Genomic DNA, 24589 nt, shown 5'->3' with positions numbered 1-24589 from the left:
AGCTGGGAAAGTACACCAAACTCTCTTATGGTTACAAATGAGTACTTGGTCCCACCACCTAGAATTCACAAGGGGGACACTGTTGAAAGACTGAGAGGGATGGATACTTTTTGAAGATTTCCCTCTGACTTTTCAAAGAACCATTTAAAGTTTTCTAGGGTTTAACTTTCTAAGACAGACTGGGTATCATACATGCTACTTGTGATACAGATGAACAAACACATTACATACTAGCAGATATCATTATGCCCAAACAATAGCAGCAGCTAATAACTTGGCATGTACCAGGCATTGTGATTTGGGATTTAGGCAACCATTTTATTTAATCTACTATAGAGTTAACAAGAAAGTCTCAGTGGGTCATGCAGGTATGGTGGAATGTATACTTGGGCAGGTGGCAGAGCAAAGTGGTAAGACTGAGGCTCTGAAGTGGTAAGGCTCTGAAGTGAAAATTTGCTGGCTATCTGACACTGGGTAAGCCACCTCATCACCTGCCTTAGAGAGTGCTGTAAAACAGGAATAATGGTACTAGTATTATAGCAGACTGCTGGGTATACTGTGAAGATTGAATGAGAACACAAGAAAAGCCCCATATCTGCTCAGAAAGTTTTACTTTTAGGTGTTTATTGTTTTGTAAGGGCACTGGTCAGTGTCAGGAGGCCTTAGAAGAGTTCTAGCCCCTCAGTTTTCCTTAGCTTTAAGATGAAAGGATAAATCATTAACTATTAAAGGTCCTTTCAAGTTCCTATTGGATAATGCCCTAGAGGCCTTTTGCAAAGGTCAGAAAAACTGATAGAGTAGCAGTCATCAGATATATACAGGTAAGGCATATGCAGAAGTCTTGGTGTTTTCTGCACTGTGATCACTTGATAGAAGAACCTAACTTACTCCACCCTACAAACTTGCAACTACTTTTTTCAGCCATGGTATGTCACTAATATAAATTTACACTAATATTAAATCACAACCCAGGAAAACAACAGTTTGGGGAGTAAAGCACTGAGAGGAGTGTAGAGAACTACTAAGAGGATCGACTCTGGAGCCAGCTCTCCGGATCTGAACACAAGCTCTACCTTTCACTAGGTAGGTGGCCTTGGGAAAATTTATTGATTTCTCTATGCTTCAGTATCCCTCTTCATCTGGATGATGACCACCCACTGAGTATGCTTGCTATCCAGATCATATTAAATGCTGTGCTTAAGAAGGTCCCATTAATAATGGTATCCTGTATAACTTAATTACTGCAAAACTGGAAAAAAAAAAAAAAAGTTCAGGAAACCTTATCCAGTTTGCTACTAAGACTTCCTTGGGGTCTTAAAAATGCTAACAATACACACGCTAATTAACAAAAGAATGGGGAGATTTCCAAGGCAGAGTCACTGGACTCTTCCAAAGATTACTAAGAAATAGGTCAATAAGACAAACCTTGAAAGTGGTGAAACAGAAATCAAAAAGGGGAGAGCCACAGAACTGGCCCAGCAAGATATTTATCTTTAGATATTTACGAAGAAATGAGATTTAAAAAACACACATACAAACAACCCAGAGATTGATGGAGCTATAACAAGTGTTTTAATATGACACTACCTAAGACTGGGAGGGTCAATGGCACCACCTACTGGTCACCTAACATTAAAAGGCCCCAAATAAGTCCATTCGATTTACCCCACTTTGGAGAAATTTTATTTTTTTATTTATTTTTTTATTTTTTTTTAAAGATTTATTTATTTATTTTTATTTTTAAATTTATTTATGTAAGCACTGGGTACAGTCAGAAGCGCGGGAGGGTGAGAGAATTCACCAGAGCCAGAGCGGGGAGCAGAGCAGGCAGAAGGACCGAAGTACACTGCTGAGGGGAGCAGCGGGCGGCAGGAGAGGTCTGCGAGCCATGTGGGACCCTCCTCCGGTGGCCGGGGAACAGCCGGGGAACAGCCGGGGATCGAACCGGCGCTGCAGAGGCTGTGGGCAGCTTCGCAACCCAGCGCTCAACCCCTGCGCCACCAGGGAGGCCCAACTTTGGAGAAATTTTAAAAGCTGGAAGATAGAAACTACTTGGAGCAGCAGGATAGTTCTTCTCTCCTTGTGATGTCATAGTCCCTTGAGGTCTGAAGTCACCATGCTATTTTTCTCTTCCCATTTTTCTACTTTAAAAAGTTTCCACAGTTTGATTTTTTTTTTTTTTAAAGCTATCTGGATCAGTCAACCAGGAGAGCTGTAAAAGAACTTTTACTTTTTCAGCAAGTGGCACCGTGGCTTTGATAGGATTTGTATTTTTGGCCTCTGCTGGCTTCTATAGGTACTGAGACTTGCAGTAGAGATCAGCAAGGTGTTAGAGGGGCATGGATAGATCTGGTCACTATCATGAATGTGGGGTGGGGTTGGGAAGTGGGATGAAACCCAGTTCATATTTGTGGCACAACTAATATCCTTCCTTTCTAGGGTCCCAGGTCTGAGAGCTGGCAGTCTATCTGTTGGCAGCATAATGAACAAGGTCAATACCAGTTGAGGGGATCCCTGTTAAGCTTTCTGCCTCATCTGGTATGAAATCCAGCTGTCAGGCACCACTAATTACTGGTGAATGTTCTACTGCTTTTGACAATGCCTAGAGGCATAAACTGCCCCAAAGTCTGATTCAATTAAATTTAAGCAGGGCTATTTTTTTTTTTTTTTTTTTGCGATTGAGATATGTTTTGATGTCAGAAGAGCTCTTAACTGTCTTTTTCCTGGATTTTCGCTGGTGAAATAACTGACGTGTGGTTTAGTTTTTTGTTCTTAATTAAGGAGCTGACAGGTTCCTTTTATTTGCTTAGCACCAAAATCTACACTGTTTTTGAGAATGCCTTTAGCCTTGACCGTCCCAACATTTATCACCTATTATCTCTCCCACTGGCAAAAATCTCAGTGCCACTATTCTGAGCAAGGATGGTAGTCTCCAGTCTTCACAATTTGCCAGTCCCTGAATGGAACTTCTCTCCTCCAAGTGAGATGGAGCAAGGGCAAAAGGGGTCACAGAATTCTTGGCCTGCCAGACATTGGGTAGAGCTTCCATACCACTGTACAGAGTAGGAGAGGAGACCCTGGCATTACGCTAAATGAAACAAGTCAGAGGAGAAATACTGTATGCTATCATATGTGGCATTTAACAAAGCCAAACTCAAACAGTAGAGTGGTGGGTGGTTAACTAGGAGTTGGTGGGGGTGGGGGTTAGATACTGGTCAAAGGGTACAAACTTCCACTTATATGTTTTGAGAATCCAATGTGTAGCATGGTGATCATAGGTAATAAGACTGTATTACATACCTAAATGTTGCATGACAGTAAATCTTAAGTGTTCTCACCACAAAAAAGAAATGATAATTATGTGGCAGGATACAGATGTTAGTTAGCTAATGCTACGGTAGTAATTATTTTACAAAGCACAAATGCACAAATCAAAAATTTGTGTATACTTTAAATATAAACAATATTATATGTCAATTATATCTTAATAAAGTTGGGGGGGGGGAGCCCCTGACTTCTTGGCCATATTCATTAAGAATTTAGCCTCTTCAACTCAGAGCTGGAGAGCATAAGAGGAGCTGGCAGCCTGTTCCCTCAGTGAGATAGGGTACTCCTTGTGTAGGGGCTGGGGGAAGAGGAAGCCCTATCTTTTTGGCCACACCTGCCCCAAGTAGAACTTCAATCAAGCATGACTTCAAGTATCATAAACTCTGCTTTTGCAGTGTTTTAGATTTCTTGAAGAAATGTTTATTTCCTGTATGCCTCAAATAACTTCCCTAGAATTGATTGCTATAGTTTATAGGTTTTGTCAATAGTTTCACCAGAGAACAGGTCCACAAAGCACTACATATTGCTATCCTGGAATAGAATATCTACCTTACCCCCATCATTTCATCTACATGATCACAGATACTTTCCGGGTTCATACAATCTGACCCCATCCTCCTGGCCTCAATCAAATGCTTCAGGGTTGAGCACCTCACTTAGTAATAGGCTGAAGTCCTTTACCAAGAAGCTGGAATTGAGATTAGGAATTTTCTCATTTACTATGAAGGCTAATCATCAGAACACAAAAAAACGGGAGGCTAAAAAATGTGTAGGAAAAGAAAGACCTCTTTGGGTTCTTGAGAATACTCTGGTTACTTATTCCAGTCGGTTTCTAAAGCACTGCAACAAAGCCCTTCTCCCAGCAATCAGGTTCCTCTCAAGGGTGTTCAAAGAGTTTTCCATCACTACCTGTCAAAAGTTTTAACAATCATGATCTTGGACTGTCCTCAAGAAAATTCTGTTTTAATAAGCAAATTTCAAATAAGGCTTGAAAAAAAAGTCAAGAATGATTTCAAAAGCCCAAGGAAACACACCCCAAGTACCTTGATTATGCTCGGATTCCTCATTAGCCACTCGCATCAGGGCATCTAACACCAAAGCATTGTCTAGCCACGTGTACCACTCCTCCAACTCCTGAAGGAAGCTGGCTGTGCCCGTTGATTCTGATACCTTTCGAGTTGCCAGTTTGCAAAGCCTCTCAACAAAGCCAGGGATGCTGAGAAGGGCCGCTGCCAAGGAGAGAAGAGAGGGAATTTTCAAAACAGAGACCAACAAACAACCTGCTCCTCATCTGCAGGATTCTTTTTTTTTTCTTTTTTTAAAGATTTATTTATTTATTTATACAAGCACTGGGTACAGTCAGAAGCGCAGGAGGGTGAGAGAATTCACCAGAGCCAGAGCGGGGAGCAGAACAGACTGATGAAATACACTGCTGAGAGGAGCAGCAGGTGCAACAGGAGAGGTCTGTGCGCCATGTGGGACCCTCGCCTGTGGCCGGGGATGGAACCGAGGCCGCAGGCAGCTACGCAGCCCAGCGCTCAACTGCTGCGCCACCGGGGAGGCCCATCTGCAGGATTCTTAATCAGACTTCAGCTAATCAGAACTTCCCTTTAAAATGAAATATTAAGCTAAGGTATGACAGTAATCAAGTTCTAAAACAAGTTCACTTTTCAGCAAGTACAGGAAAACAGGCATTTTCATATTTACACATGGGAATATAAGAATTAATATTTGTAATAATATTTAATATGCATTAAATCTGTGTCTCAGAACCAGGAGGTCCATTTCTGAGAAATGAAAACCAGTGCCCAAACAATACATGTAAAGACGTGTTCATAATAGCACTATTAACAATAGCCAAAAGGTAGAAACAACCCAAAAGTCCATCAATGGATGAATGGATAAACAAACTGTGGTATACAGATACAATAAATATTCAGCTATAAAAAGAAATGAAATATTGATGTGCTATAATGGTTTTGAACCTCAAAAACATCATGCTAGGCGAAAGATGCAAGATACATGATACCAGCTTATATCATTCCATTTATATAAAACATCCAGGACAGGCAAACCCACAGAAACAGAAAGCAGGTGGGTTGTCACAGGATGGGGGAACAGGAAATAATGGCTTAAATATGTATGGGGTTTCCCATCAGGGTTATGAAAATGTTCTGGAGCTGGATGGAGATGATAGCTGCACAAAATGTAGATACACTAAATGCTACTGCATTGTTCACTTTAAATGGTTAGTTTCGTTGTGTGATTTTTTATCTCAATTAAAAGCATTAGGTTGAGAGGGTGCTTTTTTTGAAAATACCATTTTTCACTTGTCAGCTTGACAAATGTCAACTAGTTTTAAAAGTACTTAAAAGAATGTATGAAGGTTAGAAGAACCAGTAATTTCTTTGGAGCATTATTTTATCAAGATCTATCAAAGCTTAAAAGGCAGATATCCAGCACATCAAACAAGGTGGTTGTTTGTAGAAATAAGAGACTTGAGGACCACCCTGGCGTTGCAGGGGTTGAATCTCAGTACTATGAAGTTATTGGCAGCCACTGCAGCGTAAGTTCAACCCTCCGCCAGGGAGCTGACCCACATGGCGCAGCAGATATCTCTTGTCTTGCCCGCTGCTCCCCTCAGCAATGTATTTCTTTAGTCAGTCCTCCTGTTCTGCTCCACACTCTGTCTCTGGTGAGTCCTCTCAAGCCCCTGCACCTCTGGCTTATACCCCAGTTCTTGTATGCATAAATAAAGTAAATCTTAAAAAAAAAGAGAAATAAACTTGAAATAAACCAAATTTCTCTCCATAGAGGACTGGCTAACTTAAGTATGGTATACCTATATATTTGAATACTAAGTAACTGAAAAGAGGAATCCCTTAATTCTGTAGGTACTGGAAGAGACTGCTGTATAAGAAAAAGAGAAAAGAGCAAGGCAGACTGGTAAAAAGAAGAAGTCAATTTCTCTCTCTCCCCCTCCTTCACTCCAGTGATCGGACACGTATAGGTTATCTCTGAAGGGACACGTGAGAAACTAGTAATAGCTTACAATGAGGAGGGAGGGAAACAAACTTTGTACTGTACACCTGCTGTTCCTTTTGGATTTTCTAATAGTCTTAGATATGTATTACTTTTTTCCAAAAATAAAGAAGAGAGTTTGGATTCAACCGGAAAATCTTCACAAAGCTGGATTTTTAGTCTTATACCTCTTATCTCCAGGGTAAATAGTTCTAGTTTCTTGAAGTGTTCCTTACAAAACATTTCCTACGCCCTAGTCTTTTCACTGCACACTTAACACAGGCCTTCAGACATGACCGCCCATCATTCAGTGTTCTCAGACTGGATTCCCACCCCAGAGATTCCTACGCTTTTGTGAGACACACATCTGCTAAAAAGCTGATGAAGGTTATGAGCAAGCCCCCACAAAAAAAAAAATGACTGCTCCAATTATTCTCATCAACTTACACACATTCTCAGGGACCTGGCACCCCAATACTGTACAGTTTTTTAAATTCCACAGCCTTGTGAGTAGCTATCACACACTGATGACTATGTTAAACTGACTCACAACTAAACACCCATGACTTCCAAGGATTTTTGTAAAACATCTTTTCTCTCCTTTTATTTGTGAAAACATTAATGTCTCCCAAATCCTCCTGTGAAGTTTCCTCTCACAGCTTAGGCCCAGCTTTCCAGCTTTCTGAGATGATTCTGAATTCCATCCTAACTTACATTCTGCATTTGTCAGTTCCTCTTGGCTTGGTATCATCTATAAAATAATTATCACACCAGTGGCTTCATCTACATCTCTGACTTGAGTGATTTTGTTTCCACCTGAATCAATAGAAGTGACAAGTGGCAGTCCCGAGAAACCCAACTGGCAGTCTCGGACACTTTTATTAACTGAGGTCTAGGAAGACAGTATAAATCATTTCATTCAAGAAAATTAACTCAGTCAGAGTTTATTAAAAACAAAACATTCTGGTAATATCCTATACACATCAGCTTTCCATAATGAACATATTATGTTCATGCAAATTCATACACTGAAGCCCTAATCCACAATATGAATGTATTTGGAGACAGGACCTTTAAGGAGGTTTGGTGTCCTTATACAAGAAAGATGACCTACCAGAGCTCTTTGTGGAAAGGTCACTATCTACAAGCCAGGAAAAGAGGCCTCACCAGAAACAATGCTAATGGTACCTTGATCCTGGATCTGTAGCTTTAGAACTGAGAGAAAATATCTGTTGTTTAAGCCACGGTCCTGCACAACATCATGTGCTAAAATACAACATTTAATAAAGCTTTATTCCAAAAGCTACAAGGAGACATTATCACATGTAGAATATCTTATGGGTTAGCCACACACGTCTGACAGTTGACCCTAGACATTTTATAAAGACATTTTAAATCTCCCAAATCAAACAAAACTTGGATTAACTTGGATTAACTCTCACTTAAAAAAAAAAAAATCAACTGACTAGAATACCTTGTTCCCCAAAGAATGATGGATATGCTGGCTTTATTAAGGTGAACTTACAAACAGGCACATAAAGGTAATTGATGCTAAAGTATGAAAACAATCTGCTAAAAAAGATCCCTTCACAGAAAAATAAGACGAAAAGTATTTAGAGCCTCAGCACACACACGTATCCAATACTGAACTTTGATGACCCTCAGTGTCATAAGCTAAGTGTACTAAGTGTGCAATGGAATGCCAATCTCTATTTTACAGGGCTGCCTGGAGGATTAAACAAAATCACTTCCAGATAAAGCAGTTAGTTCAATGTTTGCCATACAGCAGGAGCTTAACCAATACAAGTATTTGTTAGTGTATGTGTGTGTTAAAACAGCTTTGAGGTGTAATTTAGTTATAATCAAATTAGCATGTTTTTAAGAATGTGTACCTTAGATTACTAAAGTGAGCACTACTCAAAAGTTGTAAGAAAGGAGGAATGGGGGAAGAAAAGCCTATACAGACCTCGGATCTATGACCTCAGGAAGAAAGACGAGCCTAGAGGGAGTACCACTAACCTGGAGTCCAGAGAATTCTTACAATTCTGCTTTTACATACAATTCAAACATGTAAAATTATATTTCAACCTACAATACCATCAGGACTGCTGAGCACTCATAATTAAAACTAGAACGTTAACAGAGCTCATGGAAGACCATACTCATTTTCAGTATTTAGAAGGAAGGCTGCCATGTAGTACCTAGGAATTCTGCAAACTAGGCCTGGGAATACATACATCCAGTCAACTGGATTAGAAACAGAGTATTGTTTTTAAAGAATTACCAGGCCTTAGGACAATCATAGTTTCCTACTCCTGCTTTTTAAAGATAAATTAATTTACCTTGACTTCATTTCCTCCCTCTCCACCTTAATACAAACCAGTAACATAAATACACAATTCTGCATTTTCCTTTTTACCATTAAGATATCTTGGAAATTTCTGTATATCAGTATATAAGATTTCCTTCTTTTTAAAAAAAAAAAAACCACAATTTTCTATTATATAGAATCTCCAAAAGTGGTCTCTTGTTGATAAACATTTAGATGGTTCCAGTTTTTTGTTATTGCAATGTTTGCAATGAATAACGTATATATATATCCTCTATTTTATGTGTGTGTATATTTGTACACACTTCTGATACATACATGTCGAAATGTCCAAAAACAACTCAGTGGATAAAAAGATAGGTATTTGTAATTCTAAAAAAAAAAGGTTCTTAACTTTTTTGAGGTTCTGGATCCATTTAAAAAATCTGATAAAGGTTATGGACTTGGCTCCCCAAAATAAAGAACAGCTATCCATACACAAATTTTACATACTCTAAGTGGACCTGAGGATCTCTCACATGGATCAATCTGTTGAGATAATGAAAGAGGATATGATTTAGGAAGGATCCAGAGCTATAATTTCAAAATTCTGAGAACTGAGAGGCTTTACCTTGGTTGATTTCAGCTGCAGAAGGCCCCAAGCTCAAGCTCTTCTTCTGCTGAGCATTTTTGGCAAGAAGTGTATGCTTGTCATCATTCCCAGTATCCATCTCTGAAATGGTGACAGCCAGAATCCGGCAGAAATTAGCAAGCTGTTGCTGATCAAAATTGGATACTAAGGAACTTAGATTGGGGACTTCGTCTAGTCGGATCATTTCCTACAAAAGATACAAATAAATAATCTACATTGTCAATTCATTCAAGATTGGATGTGACCTTCTTTTGCATTCCCCTAAGAATGGGACGTGGTAGCTAGATCTCTGAAGTTCAAGCCCCAGCTCTGCAATTTGCAGCTGCGCAATCTTAGTAAGATTTGGAACTTCTGTTTGCTTATCGGTCAAATGGGACTAACCTACTTCATAAGACTAGTCTGGATTAAATCCTTTGAGCACTACTGTTCTTATTCTCTACACTTGCACATGTGACTCATTTTATCTATAACAAAAATGCCCACCACTCAAATTTATCAATCATAGCTGCCATTCTTGCTATAGATTTTTATTTATTTATTTTTTTTTATATAGAGGCATGTTTTCTTTCTTTCTTTCTTTCTTTGTTTTTGTTTATACATGCACTGGGTACAGTCAGAAGCGCGGAAGGGTGAGAGAATTCACCAGAGCCAGAGCGGAGAGCAGAGCAGGCAGAAGGACCGAAGTACACTGCTGAGGGGAGCAGCGGGCGGCAGGAGAGGTCTGCGCGCCATGTGGGACCCTCCTCCGGTGGCCGGGGAGCAGCCGGGGATCGAACCCCAGCGCTCAACCGCTGCGCCACTGGGGAGGCCCTTGCTATAGATTTTTTAAAGAAACATTTCAAAAACAGATAAAGGGCACTGTGTATCCCACCCAGTTGCATCCCTTTCTCTCTCCCCAGAGGTAACCAGTATTTTGAACATTACATTTATTATTATTCCTACAAATATTTACAAATATTTCCACAAAATATATATGGTATTGTTCTACATACACAGTGTGAACAACATACTTTACTTTTCAGTCAATAGTGAGATACATTCATTTACACAAGTAGCTCTAGTTCATTCATTTTTCAATATTTTACTCTAAATTTAACCATTATTTATACATAAGCTTAGGTGAATTATAATTTTTCACTATTAAAACAATGTTGCAATGAACATTCTTATAGGTCCCTCCTCATGTACATGCACCTGCCCAATGATCTAGAGTGACAGTATTCTTGATTTTCATAGAAATATTTCCAAAGTTTCAACCTTAAGTTTGATGTCTGCTGTCAGTTGTGATATAGGTCCTATATTATATATTAGGTCAAGGAACTTTACTTGTATTCCAAGCTTTTACCATAAATTAATATAGAATTTTATCAAATACTTCTGTTATTTGGTTATAGGCTTTGTTTTTTTTTCCTTCCTTAATCTGCAAATGTTGTTTATTAAATCAGCTTCTCTCCTTTTGAAACATCCTTACATTCCTCAGATAATACCTGCTTGACCCTTCATCCCACTAATTTACTTAACTTCCAGTGGACTAGGGATTTCTCTATCATTGCCCCTATCACATGATCTTGTAATTACCTGTGCCTGCATCTATTTCCCAAATAAACTGATAATAACTTGAGGGCTGGGAAGAATGTGTCTTAGCTTCTCTCCAGAGCCTCAATACAAAAGACTGGGCAGTGAGGATGAATAAGTGAATGATTCCCAGAAGCCCTCAAGAATCCCATACCTTTTATTTATCTGATAATGAAGGACAGGAGTTTGCTGTGAAGGCATTTCAAGTGCTGCTTCAGCCTTTGCCTTCCCTTCCCCAGTGTTGAAACAATAAACATTTGCTATTGTTATTACTGACTTTCAGCTCATCAATTCCTCTTGCCCTAACTCAGTGTCCAGGTCAAAAACCAGTCCCAACACCTTTGTATTACATTTTCATTTAATATTTAACATATACAACATACCATAAAACATGTAAGCCTTTCCTATTACATTTCCCTGCCTCTCAGCCAGAAGACATCACTATCCTGCCTGAATTTTGTTTCTTAGTCCTTTGCCACTAAAAAATGTTTTATCATACGTATGATGTACATTTATTTTTGCCTTTTATAAAAATAATTATGATATTCAGTCTTCTCAAACTGCCTTCTGCAGTAATTTCTACAATTTAGGTATGCTGATGCCTATAGCGACTTCATTCATTTCCAATACATTATAATATTTCATTATGTGAATAGAGTACATTTATCAATTCTCCTACTTATAGGTTGTAGACCTAGTTTCAGTTTTTTGCCCTGAAACAACGATGCTATAAATGTTCTTATGTTTCTTGATATGCATGCACAATGGCTTCCAGTACATTCTCAAATGCCCAACAGTGAGAAACATTTTCTGGGCCTCCCTGGCGGCGTTAGGACTTAAAGACAGAGAGAACAAGCTATCGCCAGCCACTGCAGCACGAGTTTGATCTCCAGCCAGCCAGGAAGCTAACCCACATGGTGCAAAGACCTCTCCTGCCTCACCCGCTGCTCCCCTCAGCAGCGTATTTCAGTAGATCTGCCTGTTCTGCCACTCTTTCTGGTGAATCCTCTCACCACCACCCCCATGCCTCTGGCTTACACCCCAGTTCTTGCATGCATAAATAAATAAATCTTTAAGAAAAAAGAAATATATTTTCTGTTATAACCTTATAAGGATACATATGCAAATGAATACATGTATAATTATGAAACAAGAACTTCTCTGAGTAATATCCTCACACAACCTAATTTGGTCTATCTATTTAGCTGGCAGATCCCAATGAATTCATTTCACAAATCCTCTTAGCTTCAATTCAGTGTTTTCATTTCTAAGAAATCACTGTTCTGGGATTGAGTTTCCCCATGAATACACCTGGGCATGGGTTACTGGTAATCCAGAAGTCAATGTCTCTCAAGAGAGTGCTTCCCTTGGTCTGGGTAACAAGGGTATGTGCTTGTTCAACAATAAACAGAAAAGATAAACATATTCTCCTGATAGACAAATGTATCAGCAATATATTATGTCAGCAGTATCCTCACCAACATTTGCTCTCTGTATCTCTCATTGTGGTCTTGGTTTGCAGTTCCCTGATTATCAATGAAGTTGTATCTTACATTTATGTACCATTTGTTTTACTTCTGTGAATGCTTATTTCTATCACTGTCCATTTCTCTAATGGGTTATTTGTCCTTTTCTCGCAAATTTGTAAGAATTCTTGATAATTTTTGAAAGCCATTTCTTTCTTAGCTGCCAAGTATCTTTTCCCAGTCAGTGACTTGGGTTCTCACTTTTATTATGGCTCTAGCCCTGTTTCAAGCTGCACCAATAATGTCTAGCCGTATGCATCACCTTTTGGTAACACAGAAAGGAATGAGAGAGAGTCAAAGAGCATAAAGGACAAGCAGGAAAGGTTGAACAGAAACAATGCTAGACTCCTATGCCGAGACTGCCAGGGAGTCTGGAGTTTCCACTCTGGCAGCGCCCTCTCACACACTGGCTGGAGCACACAGTTATTGGAAAAGTAACAAAGCCCTTTTATCAAAAGGAACAAAGGGTCTGTCTGGGACCTGCACACATCTCCAATGTGTTCCTACAGACAATGGGCCACTTGTGCATCATTCGCCTAGGCAATGACAAGCAGGGCCTGGAGAAAGTGCAGCAGAAATAAATATAAGCTGGTCACCAAAATGCACTTAGGTACCCTTTCCCTTCAACAACAACTTAAAGAGGCTGTTCCTGCAGTCTTAGTAGTAACAGAAAGAAATCTGCCAACCTGCAACCAAAATGGAGGCATGGACAGGATTGGGGAAGTAAGTTTTAGATCCAAAAAGCATTACACCAAAAATCTAATATGATGATTCTCTAACTGAAGGCCTAGGAATGTATTTTGTGGGGGGTCTGTGAGACCTTGATAAAATTTTAGTTGTGTTTTCATTTTAATTAGAGTTGTTGTTTTTAGTTATTATTATTTTTTTTTTTTTTTAGAGTTGTTGTTTTTAAAGCATACTCTGGAGAATCTGAATATCCATCTTATGACCAGGTAACAGTATTTCAGTTCTCATGTTTATGTCTCCTGTGTTGTCGATTAAATTTTAACTTAAAGACTAATGTGAAAAAATAGAGGTGGATTTAATAAGTAAAAGTCAAATATCATCACCCAGGGGTACATATACTAATGAATGAAGGTTTCAAAAATTGTTAAAATATAGTAAAATGATAGGAAAATGAAGTCATCAAATAGCATACAGCAATATAAGCATACTTAAAAGATTGTAATAATAAGTGAGGGGCAATTTGATTTCAACAGAATAACATTAGGCATTACATTAAATTCATGAAATCAACTAAACTTTTGAGTATTATAATTAGTTTGATTTCATTTATATATTTACTTAGGTTTTAGTTTTACATTAGTACAAGGTGGTATAACCTAGTTTTATACTTGAATATATTTGAATAATATAAAAAATAAATTAACACTAAGATACATATGGAAGAATTTTTCTTTAAAATTCTTTAAACTGTTCAGGTTTGAGAATTCAGTCATCTGAAATACCCTTTCACATCTGGTCATGATCAACTTACTATAGAATATAGCTTACCTTTTTAACACCCAAAATGTCTTCAATAAGGGTTGCTGTCTGTAAGAATGTCTTCTTACTCGTCATCAGTGTAAATAGGAAGATCACAAAGTCATTCTTTTCTGCCAAACGCTTTGTAACTCCTTCAGTCTATCACAAAAGAAAAGGAGAGAAAAGGCAGTATAGGTTATAACCACAAAATAAAATATGAGGAGCAAGATATCCCTTCCAGACACTGGAAAAGCAATCCAAATCTCTAGCAGAGTTCTTAGCTGAGGTCTTAAATCCCTAAACATGTTGTGTACAAATACATTTTTCTGGGAAGGGTTTTTTCCCCCATGATATTCAAGATAGATTCTTGACCTAGTATCTGCTGAATATCTAAATTGGGAGCTACAAACTGCCATCCAGAGGGCAAGTTTTATTTGACCAGCAGCACTTTTTAAATTTTGAATTTAAATTTAAATGTCTTTAGGCATGAGCTGTTTCCTCAAAGTTAGTTATGATTTACATAAGTAGCCACTCCAAAACATTGTAACTTCAAACATTTCTTGTGTTTTAGCTGTTCTCTGGAGGCACTGGTGCTTACAACTATGAAAGCACTAGGTTCTCCACCTAATATGGAATTATGGCAGATCAGCACAGAATTGAGCCGTATCATCCTGTTTTTTATAACTTTTTAAAAAATTCAAAACTGTGTTTTTGCTAGAATTTTATTAACATCAGGAGTCACTATTAATGACCAACTTCAGAAAACTGATGGCTATATGGAAGTTGCCAATGACAGAATCATAAAATCTTACATTGCCCTTTTTTCCTAAGGGCAATTTTTTTTTTTTTTTTAACACTTTAAAAGGACAGGTTAATTAGAAAATAATAGCACCTGCATAGTCACAGGTGGGCAGGAGAGCTGCCAAAGACAACTTTTTGGCCTTAATTGCAAGAACTGTGCATTTCCTAAACAATTTTATTTTCATCTTAAGATCTAAAACTACCCGTGTCACTAGTTACTATAAGTACTTGAAACGTGGCTAGACTGAACTGAGATGTGTTCTGTGTATTAAAAAACGCAAACTCTGTGGTTTTTAAAAACTCTGGATTTTAAAAGCTTAGTACAAAAAAAGGAATGAAAATATTTCAGGTCATTTACTTATACTGATTACAGTTTGGAAGAATAATCATATTATGTGAAATAAAACATTATCAAAATTGGGCCTCCTCTGGCGGCGCAGCGGTTGAGCACTGGGCTGTGAAACTGCCCCGCAGCCTCTGTAGCGCCAGTTCGATCCCCGGCCACCGGCGAGGGTCCAACATGGCACGCAGACCTCTCCTGCCGCACCCGCTGCTCCCCTCAGCAGTGTATTTCGTCAGTCTGTCATTCTGCTCCCCGCTCTGGCTCTGGTGAATTCTCTCACCCTCCCACGCTTCTGACTGGACCCAGTGCTTGTATAAATAAATCTTTAAAAAGAAAAAAAAAAAATGTAACCTAAAAATGAAAATAAATTTTAAAAAAATTATTACGATTAACCACCTATTTCATCCTATTTTTTCCTTACTTTCTAATAATAAAAAATATAGCTATAAAGAAATCTGAAATAACTTCAGTAGTTTGCCTTATATTTCTACTGCTCAGCACTGTTACAGATGTAATACTGTTTAAGTGTTGAAACATCTTTTTTTTTTTTAAGATTTATTTATTTATACAAGCACTGGGTACAGTCAGAAGCGCGGGAGGGTGAGAGAATTCACCAGAGCCAGAGGGGAGAGCAGAGCAGGCAGACTGACGAAGTACACGGCTGAGGCGAGCAGCGGGTGGCAGGAGAGGTCCGTGCGCCATGTGGGACCCTCACCAGGGGGTGGGCGTGGGGTGGGGGGGTGGGACTGGGGATCAGCGATTGAACCGGCACCGCAGAGGCTGCAGGCAGCTTTGCAACCCAGCGCTCAACCGCTGTGCCACTGGGGAGGCCCAAGTGTTGAATCATTTTTGCCTGAACATCTTTAAAGGAGTTCAAAACTGCTCAAGCAGCTCTGACTCTTAACAATTACTATGAAATTATGCCTCTCCATAATTTCTACCTGTCGATCCTGGTTCTCAGGCATATATAAAATAAGTTCAATTCACCCATGTCTGAAGATAGTTCTCATGTCTGCCACCCTATTTGAGCTCCCCTTCTCAAGCACTGCAGATATGGAAAGGAAATAATCTGATGACAGGGTACTTACACAGACACAGGTATTATACAGGATGCTCAAACAGTCCTTGGACATTTCGTCACTTACTGAAAGTGAAATGGGAATAAGTGGAAATTTTTCTCATTGAAAAGATAGTGTAACAGAATTCAATCTTTAAACATTAAGAACTGTTCCTCATAATCTCCAAGATGCTTATTTTCTTTTAGCATACCTAGTCCTCGAGTCCTGTTTACCAAGGATTTTCTCATGATGCCCATCAGAAGTTGGAAACCAAATTTGTATAGATTTTTGATTTGATAGAATAGCCATTTTGTTCTTATGCTATTAATATATAGTCTTCAATCTGTTGTGATGTCATTTAATAAACCATGTTCCCCTTGTAGCTTGCTTGGAATGTATCCAGAATTTTTGTTTTAGTTTAATACTTTACAATGTAAATACACTAAAAATAAACTCTGTGTGTGTGTGTAGCCTTTTTATGCTTGTGTTGAATTGGTTCCTCAAGATACATTTCCAAAGCAGAACTACTAGAATCCAAAATATGGGCAACCTGACTACTCTTATTGTATATTTCCATTGAAAGTTCTACTAGCAGCAAACGAGTAATTTTACTACAGACTCATCAAGTTTTTATTTTATCTATTTATTTATTGGTTACTTGTGTTGGGGAAATATTTTTTAATGCCTGGCCTACTAAATCCAATTAAGAATTAGTTACTTCTCTGTTAACAGGAATATGAGAGTAACACAGAAGGGAAACGAAATTTTTATGACTAATCCCACAAGATGATAAACTTGAATATGAACCATGGACAGTTTTGTTTAGCATTACTTCTTATTTTTAAAAGCTGTTTTCACTCTTTTCTCTGTTGCCACAAATCTTAAAATGCTAGGTCTCCTTCTGAGATCTCAATGGTGAGCCCTGTCAAGCTAGTTTGGGTTACATGATACAATGCTGAGACAATACAGAACCTATTGCCCTCACCACTACCTTTTAACCTACTGGGGCTTTTTTAGGTTGGTTGGTTTATTTCATGACTTCAGAACAGGTTGAAATATTAGCTCTCAGTATTTTCTAGACCATTTCATTTTCAAACATTTATTTAACATCTATTCTAAAACAGGGAATACAATAGAGAGTGGTTAGACCCTCCCCTCCCCACACTGAAAATGGCAGTCTCAGCACTCATGAACTTTTAGAAACTAGTGAGAGGAATAAACATTGCATATCAACAAGAAATTACAAAATGCCACTTTCTCAGCTGCTATGAGGGTAGACAGAGAACATGAAGAACCAACTCAGACTGCAAAGCTGAAACATCACAAATGAATGTGAATACTCTTAACCACTACTGCACACAAGCCAAGACTAGTATAGTATGACATATTGATGTTAAGTGGGAATTTTATTTTAATTATAAAATATATGTGGTTTTTCATGGCATCAAATGTTAGCTGAAGTGATCTCTGGCTTTTAATGCCAAAGTAAAGTGCACTTACTATTTTTTTAATATTAAAAACCTAAAAAGAATCTATGTATAACATATATAAATTATTAAGAATAAGAGAAAATACCATACATTCATCACGCAGCTTAAGAATGTAATGTGCTACCAAAACACTTTTACTTTTTACCATACACATTCTAATAATGACTGAACTTTGTACAAAGCGCATGTAAGCATGTATCACCTTTACAAGTCTTTATATAGGAAAAAAAATTAAACAAAATTATATTAGGTTATACCTTACTCCCTCAATTAACAGTATATAATAAAAATTTCCCAAGAAAACATAAAAGCTGGACCCATGTACTATTAGCAAGTACATTTAGGTCAGTGGTTTTTATATATTTTTCTTTTAAAAGCAACAGATCTATATTCTACATAGTATAAAAGAGAACTGCTTAGTTAGGGATACAGTGTGTCCTGCAACAGAATATAAGAAACTTCTGGGAACTTACATCAGCAGACGGGGAATGAGAATCAGTGGCTGACATACATACTTACTTTTCAGTTTCTGACTTCGGATAGAGATTGTAGGCCTCATAAGAATTTCTACAAGGAGCTATTAAAAATAAAAAAATAAAATCTTCAAAATTAATTCAAATCACAACTTATAAAATAATCCTTGTCATGACAACTAGGGCCCAAATATCTGTCCTAATACCCCAGGCCCTGCTATTCCCAGCACAGGCAGAAGGTATTGAGATTCAGAGGAATGAGCACTGTCAAAAGCCAGGAATCATGGTTTCTGGTCCTAGGCTCAGACACCTATTCCCTCAGAAAACTTGAGTAAGTTCTTCCATCGTGGCCTCCGCTTTCTACATTTTCAAAAATAAGCATGTTAGAATAGGTTTTATCTCTGGGATCCAATGCGGCTATAATTTTTTAAAAGTTGCAGAACATTATTGCTATGACTCCTCTTTTGCTTAAGAACATTGTGCTCTGTTACAAACATAAATTTATAAAAAGAATCTCAAAAGATAAACCGTGAGTACTGATTTTTATACAGGCTGAGGATAATATGAATTTATTTTTCATTTAACACACAATACAACACATAATTTGCTTAAACTATTTATAACATATATTCAAAAACAGTCTGTTCAGACAAATGACAGTTTATAATGATGAAAGGATCAGTTAGGAAAATATAATGATTATAAACACATATGAACCTAACAATAGAGTATATAAACACATGAAGTAAGCACTGGCAGAACTTGAAAACAGGTTATTGGAGCGTTCAACTATTACTTTTTTTTTTTTAAAGATTTATTTATTTATTTATTTATTTATACAAGCACTGGGTACAGTCAGAAGCGCAGGAAGGTGAGAGAATTCACCAGAGTCAGAGCAGAGAGCAGAGCAGGCAGACTGACGAAGTACACTGCTGGGGGGAGCAGCGGGCGGCAGGAGAGGTCTGTGCGCCATGTGGGACCCTTGCCAGCAGCCAGGGATTGAACCAGAGGTTGCGGGCAGCTTCACAGCCCAGCGCTCAACCACTGCACCATGGGGGAGGCCCTCAACTATTATTTTTGAATTGTCTACTTCCTTCAGCACTGGCAGAACTGAAGGAAATAGGCAGTTCAAAAATAATATTTGGATGCTCCAATAACCTGTTTTCAGTAATAGGCACCAGGGCTTCCCTGGTGGCGCAGGCGGTTGAGCGCAGCGCTGTGAAGCTGTCCGCAGCCTCTGCAGTGCCTGTTCAATCACCGCCCACCAGCCACAGAGCAACCCACATGGCGCGGCAGACCTCTCATGTCTCACCCGCCACTCCCCTCAGCAGTGTATTTCGGTCATTCTGCCTGTTCTGTTCCCCGCTCAGTCTCTGGTGAATCCTCTCAGCCTCCCCCACATCTGGTCTGTACCCCAGTTCTTATATAAATAAATCTTTTTTTTTTTAAGTAACCATTGTTTTATTTTTAAGATTTTATTTATTCATACAAGAGCTAGGGTATAGGCCAGAGGCGCGGGAGGGTGAGAGGATTTACCAGACACAGAGCAGGGAACAGAAGAGGTAGACGACTGAAAGCACTTCTGAGGGGAGCAGCGGGCGAGACAGGCAAGGTCTGCCACGCTATGTGGATATCTCCCTGGCTGGTCAAAAATAGGCATCATAGGGCCTCCTTGGTGGCGCAGGGGTTAAGACACAACCTATGAAGCAATCCACAGCCACTGCAGCACGAGTTCGATTCCCGGCTTGCCAGGGAGAAACCCACATGGCGGGACAGACCCCTCCTGTCTCGCCCGCTGCTCCCCTCAGCCGAGTACTTAGGTCTATCTGCCTGTTCTGTTCCCGGCTCTGTCTCTGGTGAATCCTCTCAAACCCCCCACCCCCCCGTCCCTGCATCTCTGGCCTGTACCCCAATTCTTGTATAAAAATAAATAAAGTTTAAAAAAAAAATAGGCATCATATAAGAAATAGAAGACTTGAACATTTTTAAACACGATGTAACAGACATGTACAGAACACTCTGCCTAGCAACAGCAGAATACTTTCTACTCAAGTAGAAAAAAAGGAACACATTTAAGGTTCATAAGATCAGAAATCTTAATATTGTTAAGATGGTAATACTCCTCAAATTCACCTACAGATTCACTGTAATCCCTAGCAAAATTCCAACAGATTTCTTTTCAGAAACTGACAGTGATTCTGAAATTCACATTGAAATGCACATTAACCTAAAATAATCATGGACTATGAGTATAGAAATATAACCAATGTGTTTACAGTTGACTGCTTGACAAAAGTTCCAAGATAGTCCAATGGTGAAAGAATGGTTCTGCCAATAAATGATGCTGTCAACAAATGGAGTGTCACATGCAAAAAAAAAAAAAAAAAAAAAGCTGAACCACTCTATCACACCATAAATAAAAATAAACTCAAAATATCAAAGACCAAAATGTAACAGAAAAAACTAGAATGTGCTTAGAAAAACAGAGGGGTAAATCTTTTTGACCTTGGATAAAACAATGGTTTCTCAGATCTAGATCAAAGTCCAAGCAACAAAAGAAAATAGATAAAAGTATTTTCTTTATCAAAATTCAAACTCTTGTGTTTGAAAACACACCATCAGAAGGTGAAAAGACAGTCACGGAATGGGAGAAAGTATTTGCAAATCATGGATTAGTCTCCAGAACTCATGCAACTCAATAAAAAGTGGGTGGGGGAACCGACAAAAGAGGTGAACAGACACACCTTCGCAAGGAAGATATACAAATGGTCATAAGCACAAAAAGACAGTCAGATTAGCCATCAGAACCACAATGAAATACCACTTCATACTCATTAGGGGGGCTATAATTAAAACACATGTAGTAACAAGTGTTGGGGAGGATGTGGAAAAATCAGAACTTTCATATACTGCTGGTGGGTGTGTAAAATGGTGCAGCTGCTTTGAAAAACTCTCTGAAGGCTTCTCAAAGGATTAAATGAAATTTACCAGATGACCCAGCAATCCCACTTTTAGGCATATACCCAAGATTAATGAAAATATATGTCTATACAGAAGTGGATGAACACACAAATGTTAACAGCACCAATAACTCACAAAAGCCAAAATGCAGAAACAGCCCAAAATGTCCATCAACTGATAAGTGGATATACCAAACAAACGTGGTATATAAATACAATGTACTAATATCAACCATAAAAAGGAGAGAATTGTTACCTGAGTGAACCTTGAAAACATTAAGCTATGTGAAAGAAGTCAGTAGCAAGAGACCTCATGTTACATGATCCCATTCATATGAAATGCCCAGAACAGGGATATCTAGACAAATAGTAAAGTAGTAATGGCCTCTGGTGGGTGTGAGTATCAGAGGGTAGCACAGTGGTAACTAAAACATATGAAGTTATTTCTTGGGGTGGTAAAAATGTTCCAAAATTGACTGTAATGATGGTTACACATATCTATGACTTTATCAAAACCACTGATTATTAACTTTAAATGAGTGAATTGCATGGTTTGTTACATACAGTTCAATAAAGTTGTTAAAACTTACAAATACCATTTTTCTCATATCTGCTTAGTAAATATTTAAAATATACTATTTAACCAGAAAGCTACGAGGTGCTGGTAATGTTTTACTTCATGATTTAGATGGCAGTGACAGGGGTAAACTTATTTTGTGATTAATTACTAGTATTTTTTTCTATATGCAAGTTATACTTCAGTAACAAAGTCCATAAAATCACACATACACACATTGTGTTGGTGATGGTGTGGGTAAACAGACATTCCTTCATTCTGTTATTGGGGATGCTATCAATAAAATCCCGGAGGTATATAAACTGATAAGTTATAAAAATAAGACACATATACTTTGACCTCCAAAGGTAAAAATTCACATGCATACAATAGCATGTGCAAAAACCTTTACTTCAACCTTTTTTGTAATAGCAAAGACATGGAAACTGTAAATGTTCATCAATTGGGGCCTGGATAAATAAAGTTTGGCACAATTATACTATCCCCAAGCTAGAATTACATAGAAAAGGCAAGGAACACAACAGTGTACCTGTATATATGGTATGTCATATCTATGTAGGGAGAAAATCAGTAGTAAGGGTTATTTACACAGACATACAATCACAGAACATGTCTAGAAGGACACAGAAGAAATTAGTCATCACAGTTGCCTCTAAGGAGGAGACACTGGGGAAATGGGAGACACATGTTTCTCTTTGTGCCTTAAAAAAAATAATGTGGATGTTACTATCAAACCAAACTAGTTCTGAAGTAAAGGGTAGACAGCATCAACACAGATGAGTGCCATTGAGCTTCCAAAGATTAAAATTGTAATATTTTCAAGCCATTAAGTAGCAGTGGTAATAATAATAATAATTACTTACATCAACACCTCCAAACAAGTCAAAAATATAAGTATTTGGGTAAGTGGTTTCTTGGGTAAGCTTCCTCTCTTCAGTAACAAATGCCATAGCCTCCATGGAGAGAAGAGGAGAAATTTCCTAATTTAAAAAAGTACACAGAGATACTCAGTTTTAGTATCCAACACAAACCAAGACATCAGTTTGCATTTTAGTCACAACTTGAACCCCATGAACACGAAGATAGGCCCCAAAACGCTATTTACTTTCTGGTATTCATGCCCCTGCAGAATCCTCTTCCATACTGAAGAGGGCCAGTGTGACTGCTTCAACCAACAGAACAGGACAGAAGCGACACAATGCCATGGGTGGCCCAACTCATAAAAAGTCTGGCAGAGTTGGCTTTTGCCACCTGGGAACCCATTCACCAAACCAGATACCTAGAAAAGCCATGAGGAAGAGAACTGAGGCCAGGGCTGAATCCTTAGCTGATCTCCAGTTAACTACCTACTAGCCACGTGAGTAAAGCTTCTTTTGACCTTTTCAATGTCTTAATACCCTACCTAACACCACATGAAGCAGAATAACCATTAAATTAAACCAAAGAATGATAAATGGTGGCTGTCACTTCAAGCTACTAAGTTTTGGCAGTGGCTGGTTTTCCAGTAGTATATAACCAAAATACAGCTCAAATGTCACCTCCTATAGAAGTCTTCCCTGAAGCAATGTGGTACACCTCTGAACCCCAAAAGCAAACTGTGATTAATTGGTGGCATCTAGCACTTTTACTTTGCACCTTTTTACAAATCTATGTTATTTCATCCCTATATTAAATATAGACTAGTGGTTCTCAAAGTGGGGTGGGGCAGTGATGGGGGAAGGAATGGTCAAAGATTCCTTTGCTCATATGAAACACTGCTAATAGAAAATAAGCTTAGAGAAAAGACAATATAATAAAAGTTGTAGTTATGGTAGTGATGGCTAATTTATTTAATGTTCATTATGTACTTGGCATGGTTCTAAGTACTTTGTGTATTTACTACCTCCTTTAATTCTTATGATCCTATGTGAAGATAGTAACATCCCAATTTTATAGAAAAGGAAACTGGCACAAAAAACTTGACAACACCACACAGCTGGTAAGTGGTAGAGCCAGGATTTAAACTTGGAAGTCTCGCTCCAGAGTTTATGCTTATGTAAAGACAGCAGAACTATTTTGGGCGAAACAGGAGATAGACCAGGACCTTACTTACTATGTCCTTTCCTTGGGAACCCTAGAAAAGAATAAACACAATGGGCTAGAGTTGTGGTTTTTACAACACTGGTGATCATCAGCATCACCTGAAGGACATGTTAAAATCCAGGTTGCTGGACCTCACCTGCAGTTTCTGATTCAACAGGTCGGGGCTGGAGCTGAGAATGTACATTATAATAAGTTTCCAAGTGATGCTGATGCTGCTGATCCAGGTACCAAAATACACCAAGAAAAAGCAGGACACTTTCTTACAGATAACCTGTTATATGTTAGGCACCGGACTTTTAAACATTAGCCCATTTGATCCTCAAAATTCAGTGAAGTGAGTAAAGTTGTACACATCTTACAGATTAAAAAAAGCTGTGCAGGGCTGCATTAATTGATAAGTAATTAAACCACTTACTAAAGACTAAATCAATTACTAAAGAAAGTGAACCCACTTTCTCTCAGTCTCATTTTTCTCATCTATAAAATTAAGAGGGAACTCCTGCTGGCAACACAGTACAGTGGAAGCCAGTCTTTGGAGTAAGATGACAAGATGGCTTTGTCACATAGTAGTTACAAAGCTTTGGGTGTGTCACTGCTAAGTCTTCCCTCAAATGAAAAAGGGAACACAGAAAACATGTGGATTTTGCCGGCCCAGTATCACTTTGTCTTTGTCAGGTAATAGTCCCATTTCCTTAAGCAAAAGACTCCTCCCCAGTGTCCATGTGATTCTGCTGGGGATTCAAACAAGCACCTCAGTCCCAGCCCCAGGAGCAGGTGATTAGTCTATAGTCTGTGATCCCCTTCATCTCAGTGACTGGCTCAAATTGTAGAAATGTCACCCAAAAATGATCACAAGGAACAACATGAGTTCACACAAAGATGTCAAGTTAAGAAACCCACAGCCTAACTCT

General features: G+C 38.5%; 1 protein-coding gene and 1 long non-coding RNA gene across 5 annotated transcripts in view; one reads left to right on the top strand and one right to left on the bottom strand.

Moving 5' to 3' along the window:
* TRPC4AP (short transient receptor potential channel 4-associated protein) overlaps positions 1-24589 on the bottom strand; it is a 102553-nt gene that overhangs the window by 16617 nt on the left and 61347 nt on the right. For all 3 annotated transcript variants that reach the window (XM_054696898.1, XM_054696901.1, XM_037496441.2), the window contains 6 exons: positions 22460-22576; positions 18106-18163; positions 16127-16182; positions 13925-14053; positions 9288-9495; positions 4371-4556 (listed from right to left, as the gene is read on the bottom strand). In XM_054696898.1, the coding sequence (XP_054552873.1) occupies positions 4371-4556; positions 9288-9495; positions 13925-14053; positions 16127-16182; positions 18106-18163; positions 22460-22576 (754 nt within the window). The remainder of the gene's footprint in view (positions 1-4370; positions 4557-9287; positions 9496-13924; positions 14054-16126; positions 16183-18105; positions 18164-22459; positions 22577-24589) is intronic.
* On the top strand, positions 322-24146 carry LOC119233816 (uncharacterized). 2 transcript variants are annotated; one of them, XR_005122482.2, is made up of 5 exons: positions 322-474; positions 973-1083; positions 13308-13362; positions 22726-22953; positions 23836-24146. It is a non-coding gene; the product is annotated as an uncharacterized LOC119233816 (long non-coding RNA). The 2 variants fall into 2 exon arrangements; XR_008552394.1 differs by lacking the exon at positions 322-474 and adding an exon at positions 635-821.

Source organism: Talpa occidentalis, unplaced genomic scaffold, assembly GCF_014898055.3.
Source record: "Talpa occidentalis isolate TD23 unplaced genomic scaffold, MPIMG_talOcc4v2.1 talOcc4.10, whole genome shotgun sequence".
Classification (NCBI taxonomy): Eukaryota; Metazoa; Chordata; class Mammalia; order Eulipotyphla; family Talpidae; genus Talpa; species Talpa occidentalis.
Note: the sequence above shows the minus strand (reverse complement) of the source record. Positions and strands in the feature narration are given on the sequence as shown.